This window comes from Python bivittatus, unplaced genomic scaffold (genome assembly GCF_059951505.1).
Source record: "Python bivittatus isolate LINGU-HERP-01145 unplaced genomic scaffold, Pbiv_v1 ctg000220_np1212, whole genome shotgun sequence".
Classification (NCBI taxonomy): Eukaryota; Metazoa; Chordata; class Lepidosauria; order Squamata; family Pythonidae; genus Python; species Python bivittatus.
Window position 1 is genome coordinate 30,726,794 of NW_028277048.1, and position 15,171 is coordinate 30,741,964.

Below are 15,171 nucleotides of genomic sequence, written 5' to 3' on the forward strand. Positions count from 1 at the left end.
GGGGATGGGTCATGAAAAGAGATTGATCTGCGGGGAATCCTTGTCTCAGCATTCCTCCTAATCCCTGTGTTTTAGCTGCTCTAGCGGGTCCTGCAAGTGGAATGCTGGCTTAGCAGCTTCACATTTCCCCCTCAGTAGCTTAAGCAAGATTGCAGAGATAAACTTGACAAGGTTCTGTCAGTTTTCCCCTTTGGCAGGACATGAAGGTGTTGAAGTGCCAGATTGTCTGGCTTCATTTCTTTTATTTCCCTTTATGTAGGATGTATTGGTGGGAGGGAGTGGGCGGGGTTGGGGTTTGTTGCTGTAGAACCTGCAACACTTCTGACTGTGGTTCATTGTTCTCAGTGTTGCAAAGCTGGCAGCAGCGGGGAGTAGAAACAGTAGCCCTGTGAAAGTGACACTAAAAGAGAATTCTGTACTGTGACTTCTTGCAAACTGAGATCAGAGTTGTATTACAGAAATTGCAAGCTGACCTTCACTTCCTTCTGAGAAAACTGATAATGAATCCCACCTACTTTCTGGCAGGGCGAGTGTTTTCCTCTGAACTGGTAACAGAAGACTATTGTGAGTGTTTAAGGCAGATTGGCATTTACTGTTGCTCGTGCTTGCCCAGCCAATTATTTTCAATGGAGAATTTCAATCACAGTGGAGCATAAAAGTGGAATAATGGCCCACAACTATTTTCAGGCCTGGTTGTAGCATAACCTCTTTGAGATAAGCTGACTACACTTCCTCCTCCTTCATCTGCAAAGTGAAATGGAGAGGAAAGGATTGTTCACTGTTTAAATTACTGTATTTTTTTGCCTTTTGAAATGCGCTCATGGGATCTTCTGCTTCCGGTACTAAAATAACAGTTGTGAAGCACACCAATGCAGAGGGGAAGAAGGGACAGCCTGTGCTGCCCTGCCTTAACCAGCACAACTCTTGGCCTGGCTGTACCCAACTAAAAACCAGAAACAATTTTATTTCCTGGTTGGAGAAAAAAAGCATAAACGCATGCATACCAACGTTCTTTGTTTATTGGGAACCGGGTACATTTTGCATAACTGGAAGCAACATTCTAGCCCTCAGTCCACTGCTGGATAGATGAGATTAAATTATTATCTTGGAATCCAAGGTCTGCCCTAACAATGACGTGCGTGCGTGTGCGTGCAGTGCAAAAGATATACTCCCCTACCCCAGGACACTTTCCTTGTCATTTTAGCTTTAATTTTTTTTTAAAAAAAAAAGCTTAGCCGTTCTTCTGACAGAGGTACAAGGAAAAGTGAGCCATCGGTATTCTGTTATGAAAGCTCTATTTGACCAGACACAGTCATAGAAGAGTGTTCATATAACAAGGAATGATACTTCTGTAATGCCCTTAGTTCCCTTAAAAAACCCCTCAAATATTGAATTATTCTACAGTCTGACCTCCTAAGTATGGTCTCTTGGGTCTCCTGTTATCCTGAAGCTGGGCTAGCTCTTTCTGCCAGCCATGTTGCCTCCGAGGAAAATGGGATGTTTTTGAAATCCAGCATTTTTTTTTAAAGGTAAATATATTTGCAATGAAGGAGCTCAGCAGAAACGGAGTTTCCACAATGTCAGTATGTTTTGCTCCTCTGCTCAAATTGGTCCTATTCAGAAGACTTGCTCTTGCGCCTCACCGGTAGGTGTCGCTGTTGGGTCTCTTGAAAAAACAAATCTCATTGCTCAGAGAACAGCTGTTTCTGAAAGTATAATTTTCTTAACCAGAACATCACCATAAGCATTAGCAGTGCATCCAGCGCTCAGCTGTGCTTAGTGGGTAGCCTTTCTCAACCCGAAGCTGGTCATTGAGTCTCCAGTAGCTTTGTCCCTTGAAAAAATAGACCTTGCCATTCTCCCAGGTAAATGCAGCATTCAGGTGGGATGGAGCCCTAGTGAAAAGGGTGGAGATCTTTCTAGGTATGTTGGAGAAATAGCTCCCCAGCTCATCCCACTGCCAGTAGCCAGTGTCCTGTGAAAAGAGATTGAGAAGGAATTAACACCCTTCCTAGCATTCCCAGTTCCTTAGTCCATTTCTCTAGCGTTCCTCAAATATTTAAGAAAAGAACAGAACAACCTCCTGACAAACCAGTCTTCTATCATCATCAATGACTATGTAAGAGCATAGTCTCTCCTTCCTGTCACTAAGCAAAGTCTGTTTAGCCAAGTGACTTCCCTTCTCTGCACTGCCTGCTCTCCAGTTCTTACTGCAATGCTCTGATCAGCTCCACCTCCTTCTCCCATGCCTCTTATTAGTGACACATTCAAACCATCCTCAGTCTGCCAAGCCCCATTTTAAGAAAACATATGTCGTGCTTCGTATATCCCCTGGACTCACAGAACTTCTGCTTCCCTCCCACAAATACCAGAGAATAAGGACGCTTAAGCTGCAAGGATCAACTACAAAAACTATCTAAACCACAACGGAGCAAGCAGTTTTTTGATATGGCACAATTCACATCCTAACAATCCAGGCTTATCTCTGTCTCATGTACCTCCAAACTCATATTTTCCATTTTATAAAGCTTTTCGGTTTAAAATGACTTCTGTCTTAATGCTACCCATAGGTTTAAACCCTGAAGGTACATTATTTTACCTTAAATATGAAGATCTTCTTGTTTTTTGGCCAATAGAGAGCAGCATCTATCTTGGCTGGGATACGAGTGAGAGGTTTAGGGTAACCAGAATCCAGTTTGAATCCCCGGTAACGCCACAGTTTAGTACCTGGTAACCAAGTTGGCATGCATACAGATTAAAAAGAGACGATAAAAAATACAGTTTGAAACCATTCATAGCAGCCACAGAATCTATGGTCACGACCATACTAGCAACTTAGTCTGTCTTCTAAAGTTACCCACCCATTACTGTGCCAACATAACAAGGGCAACTTTATATCATTTCAACAATATCTGGGGGAAGTCACTAGTGTGAAAATGACCTGTCAGAGGCGATTACATTTACAATTTATCTTATGGTTAGTTTTGGAGGCCTTGGGAGAAGAAAAAGGGCATCATCAACAGAATGGAGGTGGAACATCCCTTTCTGAATAAAAAGGGATCAAGTTGGAGCATTCGAGGAAGGGGTGGGGTTCATCTCTATTCACAGACCTTTGAAGAAATAGGTGCGCCCAGTACGGGGGGAGTACACAGCAGCATCTAGCTGCCCAGGCAGGCCCTTCCACAATGCTGAGATCTTTAACGGGGGGTTGGTACCAAAATCAGTCACCGTCCACACATAATCACCATGGAAAGCATATGTCTTATCATATGGTCCTAAACAATAGGAGAGAAGAATTAAAAGTCAGTAATTGGACTCTAATGCACTCTCCTTATTTCTGAAAGGACACAAAACATTGCTTCCTTCTCCTTCTCCTTCTCCTTCTCCTTCTCCTTCTCCTTCTCCTTCTCCTTCTCCTTCTCCTTCTCCTTCTCCTTCTCCTTCTCCTTCTCCTTCTCCTTCTCCCCCTCCCCCTCTCCCTCTCCCTCCCCCTCCCCCTCCTCCTCCTCCTCCGCTTTATGGCCTCTATTTTGCTGAGTAGTTTTAATATTGGAAGAAAAACCAAGTTTCAACTTCTAACATGGTCACAAGGATTCACTAAATGATCAGGGATAAATTACTTGCTCTCATGTCCTAGATTATAACTGGGAACATGAAAGACCTGTTTCACATTACTGCAAGAGAGAAAGCAGAAAGAGAGATCCAGAGATGGGTCTTTAAGCATTCCTTAAAAACCTGGGTCTTCCTTCAGGCCTTGGGTTAAGATGGATGGATGGGCCATGTGAGTTATAGACAGATGCCTTTGTTCCCTTGAACAACTGTGGTTTTATGGACGTCATTTATACCGATTGTTGTTTCTTAATTCTGTGACACCACCCAGAGTGGTTTAGAGTAGGATGGGTTAGAAATTTCATTAAATAATAACAATAACAACAACAGTGTAAAAGTATTAGATGCATTCAGCATTCCCTTTGCTAAGAAATGCACAGAAATTATTATTCTAACCCATACATCAGGCTGCACTCTGCAGCGCTTCTTCTGTGGCCCTCCAGCATTTTAATACAGTGATGGCAGGTTTCACAAGTTTTGTACTCTTCTCAATTTTGTTCCATTTCTGAGTTCAAGCTTGACCCTTTGTATTCTACTATCCACTCCCTCAACAGTCCATCCAGGGAATAAATAGCTCACACGTGTGGCTGGAAAGGCATGTTGGCAAAGCCTTCATTCATGGAAAGCTGCAGGGGGCAAGTTGGGAGTCATTTTCAGTCATCCTTTCTACAAGGTGTGGGAGAAGAAGTTGGCTCTGGAAGCCAGGATAAGAGAGGCGTCTTACCCAACATGATGGCATCCAGCTCGTCTTTGCAGGGATCAGGGATTTTGCTAGGTTTGGGGGCAACTGCAGTGGTTGTAGGGAAGGTAGAAGGGGAGGTCCCAGGTGCAGTTGTTGGCAGAGTCTTCTTACCTGTATAGAAAATTCATTCTAATTATGAGTCAAGCCTAAAAGAAAGGGGGGGGGAATATTTGTCCGTGTAGTTGGCTAACTACTGATCTCTCGCTATTGTATTGATTTCTTTCTTCAAGCCAAAACCTCATTCAGAAAAACATCAGGAAGAAGTTCAGGCTTCCTTGCTCAACAGCCTTGACTCCCTCTGGGGTGGGGTCCCCCTCTGCGTGTAATTTCAGAACTGCTGGTCCGGGCCCTTTTGTGACTGTCATTGTGGGAAACCGAGCTCTGGTGGCTAGGGGATGGACTGGCTGGAGAGAGACACCAGAGCAGCCGTGGGGTGGCGGGGAGAGGAAGAGGAGAGAAAGATAGCCACAGAACTCAGTCATGATGGAAAATAAACAGGGAAAAGTGAGAATCCTCCTTCTGAAAGCCGTAAAGTGAAAGCTCATCATTTCTCCAGGGAGTTCCCCATCTTCCCTATACAGTCATCACTCTTTTTTTTTTTTTTTTACATAAAACTGACTTGAACATATTTGGCATAAAGGGGGAATAATAAGTCTACAGCTGATATGCTTCCCAGATTAAGTTAAAATCTGTCTAACGTGATTCAATGCAGTTATTTAAAATGTTTCTACATGCTATCCTTTAAAAATTCACAGTGGTCAAAAACTAAGAGTAAACTAATAACGCAAGAATACAGTATCAAACCAAAATAAATAAATAAATAAATAAATACAAAATATATTTTTAAAAAAGCACTACATCCATGGCCATGACTTAGTTACACGGGTTTTGTTTTAAGTTGAAGAAGCTCATCATGAGCCTGGTCAGAAAGTGACAATTGGCTGACCCAGAGGCACAAACCAGCCCACCTTGCCTGCTCCCAGAAATGTTCACAACTTTAGGAACTCCAGCTGCTTTGGCCACACAAGTCAGAGCACAAGAAACAGAATGGAACAGCAGAGTCCATGATGAACAACGACCTTTGAGGGCCACACTAAAGGCAAGGGTAGCAGTCCTGCCCGACTGCATGCAAATCAGAGTGGATCGGTTCCAATCTTTAGAGCCAAAGGAAAGGGACCTGTGGGTGTGCTGGGCTACTGAGTTCCATACCATATAGGGCCTGGATGCCTTCGATGTCATCCCAGTGTAGGCGAAAGGGGGACCGATAGCCATTGTAAGAGGGAGCCATGAGTGCAGTTGGGTACCGAGAATGACCCAGGCCCAGCGCGTGGCCGATCTCGTGGGCTGCAATGATACGTAGGTTAACCCCATGGGAAGTCCCTTCCGTCCAGTGCTCATCAGCATCAAAGTGGACTGTGCCTAATTCTGGGATGTCTGCATGGGCCAATACATGACCTGAGGGAGACAAAGGGATGAGGGTTACGAATCTGCAAGTCAGGCTTACCACTGGGAAATCCTGTTCTAAATATGAGTCTGGCTTATCCTACCAATTCCTCTGCACAACACAGAACCCTATTTCCTCCTCTTCCTCTTCCTCTTCCTCTTCCTCCTGATGATGATGATGATGATGATGATGATGATATGACCCTAGGAAGCACCTGTCTTTCTATGACTCTGCCTGATGTTTTCCCCCTGCTGCTTGGAAGCATGGCACAAAATGTGGCAAGAAAGGCATACACATATATGTTCTTAACAATCTGATTGCATTGCTTTCTAAATGGTTTGATTTAAGATTAAGTGATATTAATTTAAGGCCTATATATAGATGTAACATGGCAAATAAGCAAATTATAGCTGTTTAAAATCCAAGATACGTGATTCTGTCATATCAAATGAGATGAATTTTTATAGAGAGAGGGAAAAAAGGCAAGGATCTAAACTTTTTCGTAAGAATATAGCATTTTTTAAAGAGCTAGGTTAAAAAGTACCAAAAAAAAAAAAAAAGCTGGGTAGTATTTTCAAGAACGGTCTACCTAGATAGCTGCTCCTACTTCTTCTTTCCTTGTTGAATAAATGATGATTCTATTATGAGCATTTCTGACTCTACAGTATTGAAGAGATTCCTTGTAATGTAGTGGCTAGGCTAAGAACATCTCAGATTCACGTACACCCATGAATATCATTAGGGCCACCTTGAGCCATTTACTGCCACTCTTGTCTATTCTGCCTCACAAAGTTGTTGCAAGAACAAAATGGGGGTAACGCATGTAAGCTCCTGACATTCTTTGGAGCAAATGTTATCAAAGAGATAAGCTTTTTGTCAAGGCAGCTTTTTTGTCATCTGGAGCCAGTCTTGAATGCTGCTTTTTAATGTAGTGATGGTGGTAGTTCATGTGTAGATGTAAAAAAATAATACCAAATCCAGGGCAAAGAGTCCTGTCAAAGTTGCATCTGGGCAACTGCTAATTATCAGGCTGAGAAAGATGCTGAAATACATCTTTCTCAAATCTACTACAATATGAGATGACCAGTAGATGAAATTTAGTGATTTAGGCCAAATCTTTCTGAAGGTGTCAGCCCGTCAAATTAGGACAGGTCAAGAAACAGACCACGCAAAGACTACTGGAACACCACTTTACTGTTGGAGGGTATAGTAACAGAATACTGAGCCCTGCCAGTTTCTCTCTGCCCCCTCTTTTACCAAGAGAATCAAGGCAGGGTTATTTTGAATTTCCTTCTCACCCTTTCCACTTTTCCAGGACTGAGTTGCTGTTTCTCCTCCCTTAAGGCTCATCCATATTCCTTCATCAAGGTTATTGCCACAGAACCTTTACAGAAGGGCAATTTAAAGCCCCAACTGAAGTCATCTTGATTTAAAGTCAATCCATCTTAATGAGCACTAGGGCTGGTATTGAGCTTCCATTTATGGGTTCCATTTATAACCCAACTTTCCTCCTGGAACTTAAGGTGACATGAACTCTTTCTCTTCAGCATATTATTTTCACTTTTGTTCTATGAAATAAACATTTGCAAAGTCACCCAGTGAGCTTCATGGTCGAGTGAGGATTTGAACCCAGGGGTCCCCAATCCTAGTCCAGTTCTCCAACCACACTCTCATATACCAGCCTATTCCTGCCAATAAAGCAAATTCAGCCTTGTGGTTTAGATCATTCCTTGCCAGCTGCTCCACCCCATCTCTCCCGAGAGCATTCCTCTCCTACCTTGTTCTCTTGCTAGCTCTATCCAACTCCCCCTGCCCCCTCCCCAGCCCTGCTTGGCTCCATACCAGGCCCATCGAAGGGCCGTGAGCAGCCCCAAGGAGAAGAACCATGGAAGGACAGGCGGATGTCAGCACGGCCAGTCCGCACCTCCTGGAAAGTGAGATGTGTCACATCATTCCAGTACTTGAATGCTGTCTGGACCGCAGTGCGTGTCGCAGTAATCCCCAAGTCTTCGCTGTAACTATAGATCCTGTAAGTTAGGTGCCTCTTGCGCCAGCGACCTGCAGGAGGAGGCATAGAACCAGAGGAATCAATAACTGAGCACTTTCTCCCCTGCAGAAGTAGGGCAGGAATAGGGTCAGGAGAATCAAAGCCTTGGAGTGAATCCTCAAAACAAATACAGGATGGGGACATCAGTACTTTCAGGGCATCCTCAAGGTTTGCATAAGCACACACACACACACACACGCACACACGCAAACATACTTGGAGAACTGAAATCTGAGTGGAAACACTGAAACAGAAAATCAGAGAGGAAAATCTAGGATCCAGTATGCTGCTAAAAGTCACGGATGGCTAACACCTTTTATAGGAGCATTCTACTCTACAATGTTTTATCATAGTCCCATGTTTTCTGGAATATTCTTTAACTAAGCTTCCAATGCTATGCACATTTATTTCGGAATACAAGAAAGAGTCTTATTGAACCTTGTTGTCAAAGACCAGCAAATTTATTATCACATAAGCTTTTATGGATTTCAGTCTATTTCATCAAGGTAGCTGAAATATAATTCTGAGAAGAAGTTTATAAAATGTACACAGCTGTTTAGAAGGGGAAGGAGAGATAAGAGACATAGATACAAAATTCCTTTGGACAGAAATGGTAAAATAAGTGTCAGTAAGATCAATAAGGCGTCTTCGTTCTGGAGGAATTGGTCTTTTATAGAAATAACCAAGTGTCGTGGGGCATTCAAATGTATCTTTTTAGAATTATATTCCATACTCAAAAGCTTATCTGATAATAAAGGTGTTAGTCTTTAGAGTGTCACTTTGTTATTCTGGCTGCGAAAGACTAACATGGAACCCCATAGAAACTGTTACTTGGAAATATACCCTAAGGAAATTAATTGGACTTACTTTTTCAGTCAACATGAGTAAAACTGGGCTTCCAAACCATTACAACCACCACCACTACAAGCTGGCCCTAATTCCCACTTCACGCCAGATCCATATATCCATTCCTTTCATTCTGAGCATGGGGGGGGGGTGTTGGTTAATTAATCTTGGCTTTTTGCACCTCTTTGCTTGTGGCAAACATATCAGCTAGAAGTGGATTCAAGGATGCTTCCCTGCTAAATCCAATATCAGCCTTTTGAGACAGGCCTGGTTAAGAAACAGACACCACAGGGATTCCAGAAAAGCAACTTCACTGTTGTCTGATATGCTAATAAAATCTTGAAAGCCTGTCCAAAACCTTCACTGCCCTTTTTTTAAGGACAAGAAGGTCATGGTGGAGCTGTTCCGAATCTCTTCCTCATGCTTTTTACTTTCCCAGGGCTGAGTAACAATTTTTCCTCTCTCTCCTTCTTCTCAAGGCTAGAGTTAAATTCTTCTACATCTGGGGATCTTTAGAAGCAAATCAGGGGAAGAGATCCGAAATGCTGGATCGTTTCCCCACGGTCAATTATCTTTCACTGAAATGTGCATCAGGAAGCAACTGCTTTATATTTGCATGGTCAGCTTACAGCTGGGCCTGGTTAGGATGGAGACTCTCAGCGAATTCCTGGACTCCAGGCTAGTTGGGGAAATTGAAAGACATCATGGAAAAAGGCAGGGAAAAGATTGTCTCCATATTACGGCCTAGAAAATTACCTAGATTTGTCCATGAAGTCACCACAAGCCAAGCTCGACACGCTTTTTATCAATTTACATGGAGGAAATTCACAGACAGGGCAGAGGAAGTCTTACAGCTGAAATGACTGTCTGCCTTAAAACATGCATCGTGCAATGTCTTTAATTAGACAAGCCGATGCAGAAAGAATGTCCATATGGATGAAGAATACTAGTTACCCAAATTGGCCTGCTGCTACACGTACTCTCTTTGTGGATGCAAGAATTTTTTCTAGAGCAGCACAAATTCAGTGATCTGCTTCCCACATGCAGAAAGCTAACAAGCTCCTCCTCAAACATCTGACAGTAAACTACTTTGGGATTTGTTTTTTAATCCTGAAAAGCAAGATAAAAATAATGTCAGTGAATAAGTAACCCATGGCTGACAGTACCAATTCTTGATTGGCAACATGTCCTTGACTCTAGCACTGATGGATGCCTCATTAGTACTTGGTTCAGATCAAACCCTGTTTGACCTTAACATAGAAAACCTCATTTTGGGTGAGGGGCCCAAGTTTCAGGATGGGCTGCAGAGTGCTGGCTTTCCATTTCTATTTAACCATTGCCCATGTTTCTACTGGCCTCATTGCTGAAAGAGAGCTGTGTTAGTCTGTGGCAGCAGTCTCCTATCAGATTCCTGATTTTTAACTCTGGCCTCAGTGTCCCATCTCTAAAATGAAAATAATTTTAAAAAACTGTAAGATGTCTTTCCTAACTCAAGTCTGATTAAAACAAGTGGGAGAAAATATACTTTTACCTGCCATCATAACCGAAATGGGAAGGCATCATCATGAAAAATGCCTTAATCCAGCAATTACAGATTTTATTAGTTTACTAGATGCCTATAATAGCCACCTGCTATTAGAGATTTTCTACCTCATTACTGATGATTATAATGCTTGAAGGACATATAGAAGCACCACAAGCCTCTTAATTCTTATTTTCTCCAAACTGAAAAGAACTTATACTGTACATCTTTCAGAATCCTTTGGCAAGTGATGGCTTGGAAGAGAGGCTAAGTCTTATCTCACTTGCATTAAGTAAGATAAGAAACAATAGGAGCATCTCCCGCATTTCTTACTTTATCAGCACCCAGAAGACTTACGAATGAGATAAATCCTTCTCTGAAGTTGCACAGGACAAAGAGAGGGAAGGACTGACACGGTCCTATTTACCGACATGAGTAAACAGGAACTGGCTTACAAAAACTGAATCACATCTTGTCAAGAAAAAAACGGTGCCACTGATTTCATTCCTTGGAAGTCCCGTATATCCCTGCCTTACTCATATAAGACTGGTCTGACCACGCAAAGCGTGGATACAGCATTAGGCACATTGCCTTCATAGGCTTTTTGTCAGCAAGCTAGCATACTTAAAGCTCAAGCTCCATTAAAACCCCCAATAACAAAAGGCTGCAGTGTAGAACAGAACGCTGATTCCAATGCTCCATCCTACTCTCCCTGCCCAAAGCTTTGACAACCTTCCAATAATCACTCAGTATTCTATATTCACTGAGCACGCTCAGTCCACACTGAACTGTCTTTGCTGATTTGTCTATTTATTACAATTTATATGCCACTCAGTCCAACAAGGCTCAAAGAGGCTGGCAAAAGAAAACACCAACACCATTAAAATAGCAGTCGTAAAACAGAGAGAGACAAAACAACAGTGCCCTGAGGAATAGCCGCCCCCACCCTCAATCCATAGCAGGAGGGCCCCTTATCACTCATCTATTCCAAGGTTCTCTGGAAGGACCAGGTTTTAATGGCTGTCTGAAAAACCAGCAGGGTAGGAGCCAATCTAATCTGTGGAGGAAGGTTCTTCAAAGAAGAGGGTCAGCAACAGAGGGAGAGGATGATTCCCTCACTTGAGGGTGTCTGGCTCAGTTTTTTCCCTACTTCGGCAGACCTTGTGACTCCCACCAGTGTGATAGTTCCCTTTTGTGAGAGGGTGGTGCCATTTTGGCTACATAAGAACAAGCACTCTGAACATGATGATCTGTTCTCCAGTATGCAAATCCCAGCATCGGAGCAGCCTTTGATTCAAACATAGGGCCCTGTATTTCAAGCGGCCAAATTCCCAGGTATGAGATCTGCATCTCAGGGTAACCAAATTCACTTCCCTGCAGTCCCGGGGACATTCTCCCTAGACCCAGGCCTTTCCATTTCTGCTGGAAAATAGATCTGCCCAGATGCCTGCCACCTGGCCTCAAGGAAGCAGGTTGAGGGATGCTCACCCAAGAGGCGATATTTGAGGGTCCTTTCATTGAAGGGGTCATCCACACCACAGCGGGGCTGCCTCATCTGGGAGAGGGTTGCCATGTCTACCTGCCCAGTGGCCGGCAGTCCTGATGCAAGCTGAAAAGATCTGTTGGAGCAGAAGCAGGAGGGAGAAAAGAGGACACACCATGGTTATCATTGCCCAGCACGTGGACCCTGGTTTACTTAAATAACCAAGTTTCCTGGGGTTGCAGGACACTAACCACATGCTCTGTGCTGCCCCTTCCCCACCAGTAGTTTAAGATGTGCTTGTGTCACCCAAATGACATCAGTGACAGGACAACCCAAAGTCTTTAGTTTGGCTTCCTGACTGAGCCATATGTTTCTGGTTTAATGTCCCTCGTGTCTTTATTTTACCTCAAAGCAACCTCGATCTCCTCTTCTGTGAATTTATTTGAGAACTGTTCCAGTGACTTCTGTAAGTATCCAAACTGCAGCAAAAACTCCTGAAATAGGGAAATAAATTTAAAAGGTAAGCTCACCTCCAACGCTACGTTTTACTGGGACACAGACAGTCCTAGCAAAATGGGTGTAGATAGTAAGGAAGATGACCTTGATGGAGTTAGACAGGAGCCTGCTGTTAGCTGAAGCATGTTTGAAGTCCAGAACAACAAGATAACATTCAGAAGCAGCTCGGGCAGATGCTTCCCTAATTCTCTATAAAGAGAATACAGTAAGCTATAAAGAGGAGGAGGAGGCCCAGGACAAGATTGTGTTATTGTAGCCAATCTCAGTAAAGGTAGTTTCAGCCTTCCTGTGGAGTTGATTTCCTGATCTGGTTTATCTAGAGGGGCTGACATTGTATAACTTCTGTATTCTGTAGCAATCTCTCTCTGTACTAATCAATGTTAGATTGGCAGGCCACAGTTCAACTTCATTTTTCTGGACATATTTGGCCTGTTAGACCTCCCTGCTGTTTCTGAGTGAACGAAGAAAGCAAAAGAGCACAAATGTTAAAGAGTTCTCCTGCAGATACACATTTTAGAGGATAATCTATAACACCCCTTAGTTCTTCCAAGGCATTATGTGTCTCTCACAGATATATTCACCCTCGGGCAAGTATTGTTACACTTTGTGGCATGCACACATTATTATAAATAGCACACTGCTGCTTCCCGTGATCCCTCCCTGATCAGGCCAGATTCTTTTGCTGTGAGCCAAAATTGCAGCCTTGGATGTACTACAAAACTCAATCTGTAATTTCAGTTCATCACAAATGAGTCAGACATTCATTTTGCCACAAGAACAAAGTCCATGGTAAACTGAGTCAAGATGGATTAAACTGGGCAGATAAAACCTGAGATTCATTGGAAGCCAGGAAAATCGACACAAGTCCAAGACTGAGACAGAAGTGAAGATTGGCTGAATTCACTCTCTATCCTAAGCCAAAATAAATGAACCATATAATGGCTTATTACAATATGTGAACCCTATCAATGCAATCTTTATCCACCCAGTTCCATATATTAATTTTGGTTCTTAGAGCAATAAAAAGGTCTAGGCAACTATCTATCTATCTATCTATCTATCTATCTATCTATCTATCTATCTATCTATCTATCTATCTATCTATCTATCTATCATCTATCTATCTATCAAACTTGGAAAATCTTTCCCCAATCTTTCCTGTGGGGCAGAAAAGAAACATTTCTGAGTGGCTGTGTTGGCAGAACACATGTATGTATGGCTAATTTATCCATGACTTACTCAATTAACCCTGTTTTCTAGGTAATGCAAGGCATATTGAAGCATCCTTAACAACACAAGCTGGCTTTGCACAATCCACTAGGGTAAAACATGGTTGGCTTGTTTGTGCTTCAGTGTGTCATGTCAACCCAGCCAGAAAGAGTTCTACTACACACACTTTGTAAATACAGCCATTGTTTTAGTTTTAAAAAGCTCCAGAATAAAAGCATCTCAGTTTGGGGAAAGGATGAATCAGGGCCTGAAGACCTTGGCAGAAGGAAGAAAAGTCTGGGGTTTGGGGATGCAGGCCAGGCCAGGCCAGAGAGTCAACCCTTCCCACCCCTTTTGTCTCCTCCTGATGGTCTACCACTGCAGAGGCTTCTGCTTCTCCATCAAAGTGGGGGTCTGGATCCAACCTACCAGGGCTTCTTTCTCTTCCACGTTGTTGAGAGCAGCACCCTTGGCCGAGAGGACCCAGGCGAAGACCTGGAAGAGCAGTGTCAACCATGGGACCCTCATGTCCGGTTTCCTTGCACACCAAGCAAGAGGCAGCTCCTCAGCACTGAAGTCCACAGAACACTTCAATAAATGTTTCCCGTTCTGGATTTCAGGCCAAGCAAGTTAGAATCTTGTTCTCCACCGTCTCTCTCTCTCTCTCTGCAGCCCAAGTTTTGCTTTGCCCTCCTTGATCCCTCAATCCATCGTGTCTTCCCTCCCCTTTCCAAAGTTTATAAATCTCCCAAACAGCAGGAGTGAGTCATTTCCAACTGAAACATGTTGCAACCACAAGGCCAGGATAACCCCCCCTTTTTTGCAGAATATTAACTCTTTGCAGAATAAACTTTCTCTTAAAGTGACGGTTCCATTTATGGGGACCTTCTTCAAACGTGGTTTGCCTGATGACTCTAGGGTTCCATTGGATTAAGCCCAGGTTGTTTTCATTGACAACCTAATCATGCCAGAATAAAAGATAGTCTCTGAAAAAAATTGCTTTAATTACATGGGTCGTTTTAGTTGAATCCAGAGATTCTGTTCAATTGGAGAAATGTAGTAATACTAGGAATGAAGCCCACACAAAACCCTGCCTAGGTTTAACAGGTCTTGTTCAAGTCTTTCCTTGACTCATGTCCCCTTCCTCTTGTTATGGATTGCCTAAACTAAGAGCGAAGCTAATTGACCTTCAGCTCTGTTCTGACCTGGAAAAGGTGCATGTTCTCATAGTGCTAAGAAATACCAGCTTGCCCTCCCCCCCACTCTCAAGTATGCAAGAGTTGTCCAAGTCTTGAACACCATTTAGTGCAGGGATGGGCAACTTTATGGCAGTCAAAAGTGGCACTTGACACTTTGGGGGAGAGAGGTTGAGGGCTGCAACCTGACTATGGCCATTCAATACATGAATTGATGTATTATCAATTTGACATGAACTCTGGGGATTTTTTTTGTTTTTTTAACAGTGATATGCAAATCTTAGGGCTTATCCTATAGTTCCCATGTGTTTCCCATCTGAAAATGATAGCAAACTTCTGCCAGTTTTCAGTCATATGGTCCAAGGGAGCTCTGAGGGTCACACACATACTCACAAAACTAACCAGAGTGCTGCCTGTGGTCCTGTGGTCCCCTAAGTCCCAACCATGATTTAGCATACTGTATATAGCAGACATAATGAACCTATGGCCTCCAGATGTTGCTGAACCACAATTCCCTACATCCTTTACTAGTAGAACATGTTGATTGGGACTGACAG

General features: G+C 43.1%; 1 protein-coding gene across 1 annotated transcript; it reads right to left on the bottom strand.

Moving 5' to 3' along the window:
• Positions 1 to 1,000: 1,000 nt before the first annotated feature.
• Positions 1,001 to 14,154, bottom strand: MMP19 (matrix metallopeptidase 19). Its single transcript, XM_007427001.4, has 9 exons — positions 13,848 to 14,154; positions 12,099 to 12,187; positions 11,699 to 11,829; positions 7,638 to 7,853; positions 5,561 to 5,806; positions 4,334 to 4,462; positions 3,111 to 3,275; positions 2,600 to 2,727; positions 1,001 to 1,975 (listed from the first exon to the last, which is right to left on the bottom strand). The coding sequence occupies exons 1-9, from the start codon at positions 13,944 to 13,946 to the stop codon at positions 1,748 to 1,750; spliced, it is 1,431 nt and encodes a 476-aa protein (XP_007427063.1). The 5' UTR covers positions 13,947 to 14,154; the 3' UTR covers positions 1,001 to 1,747.
• Between the last annotated feature and the right edge of the window lie 1,017 nt (positions 14,155 to 15,171).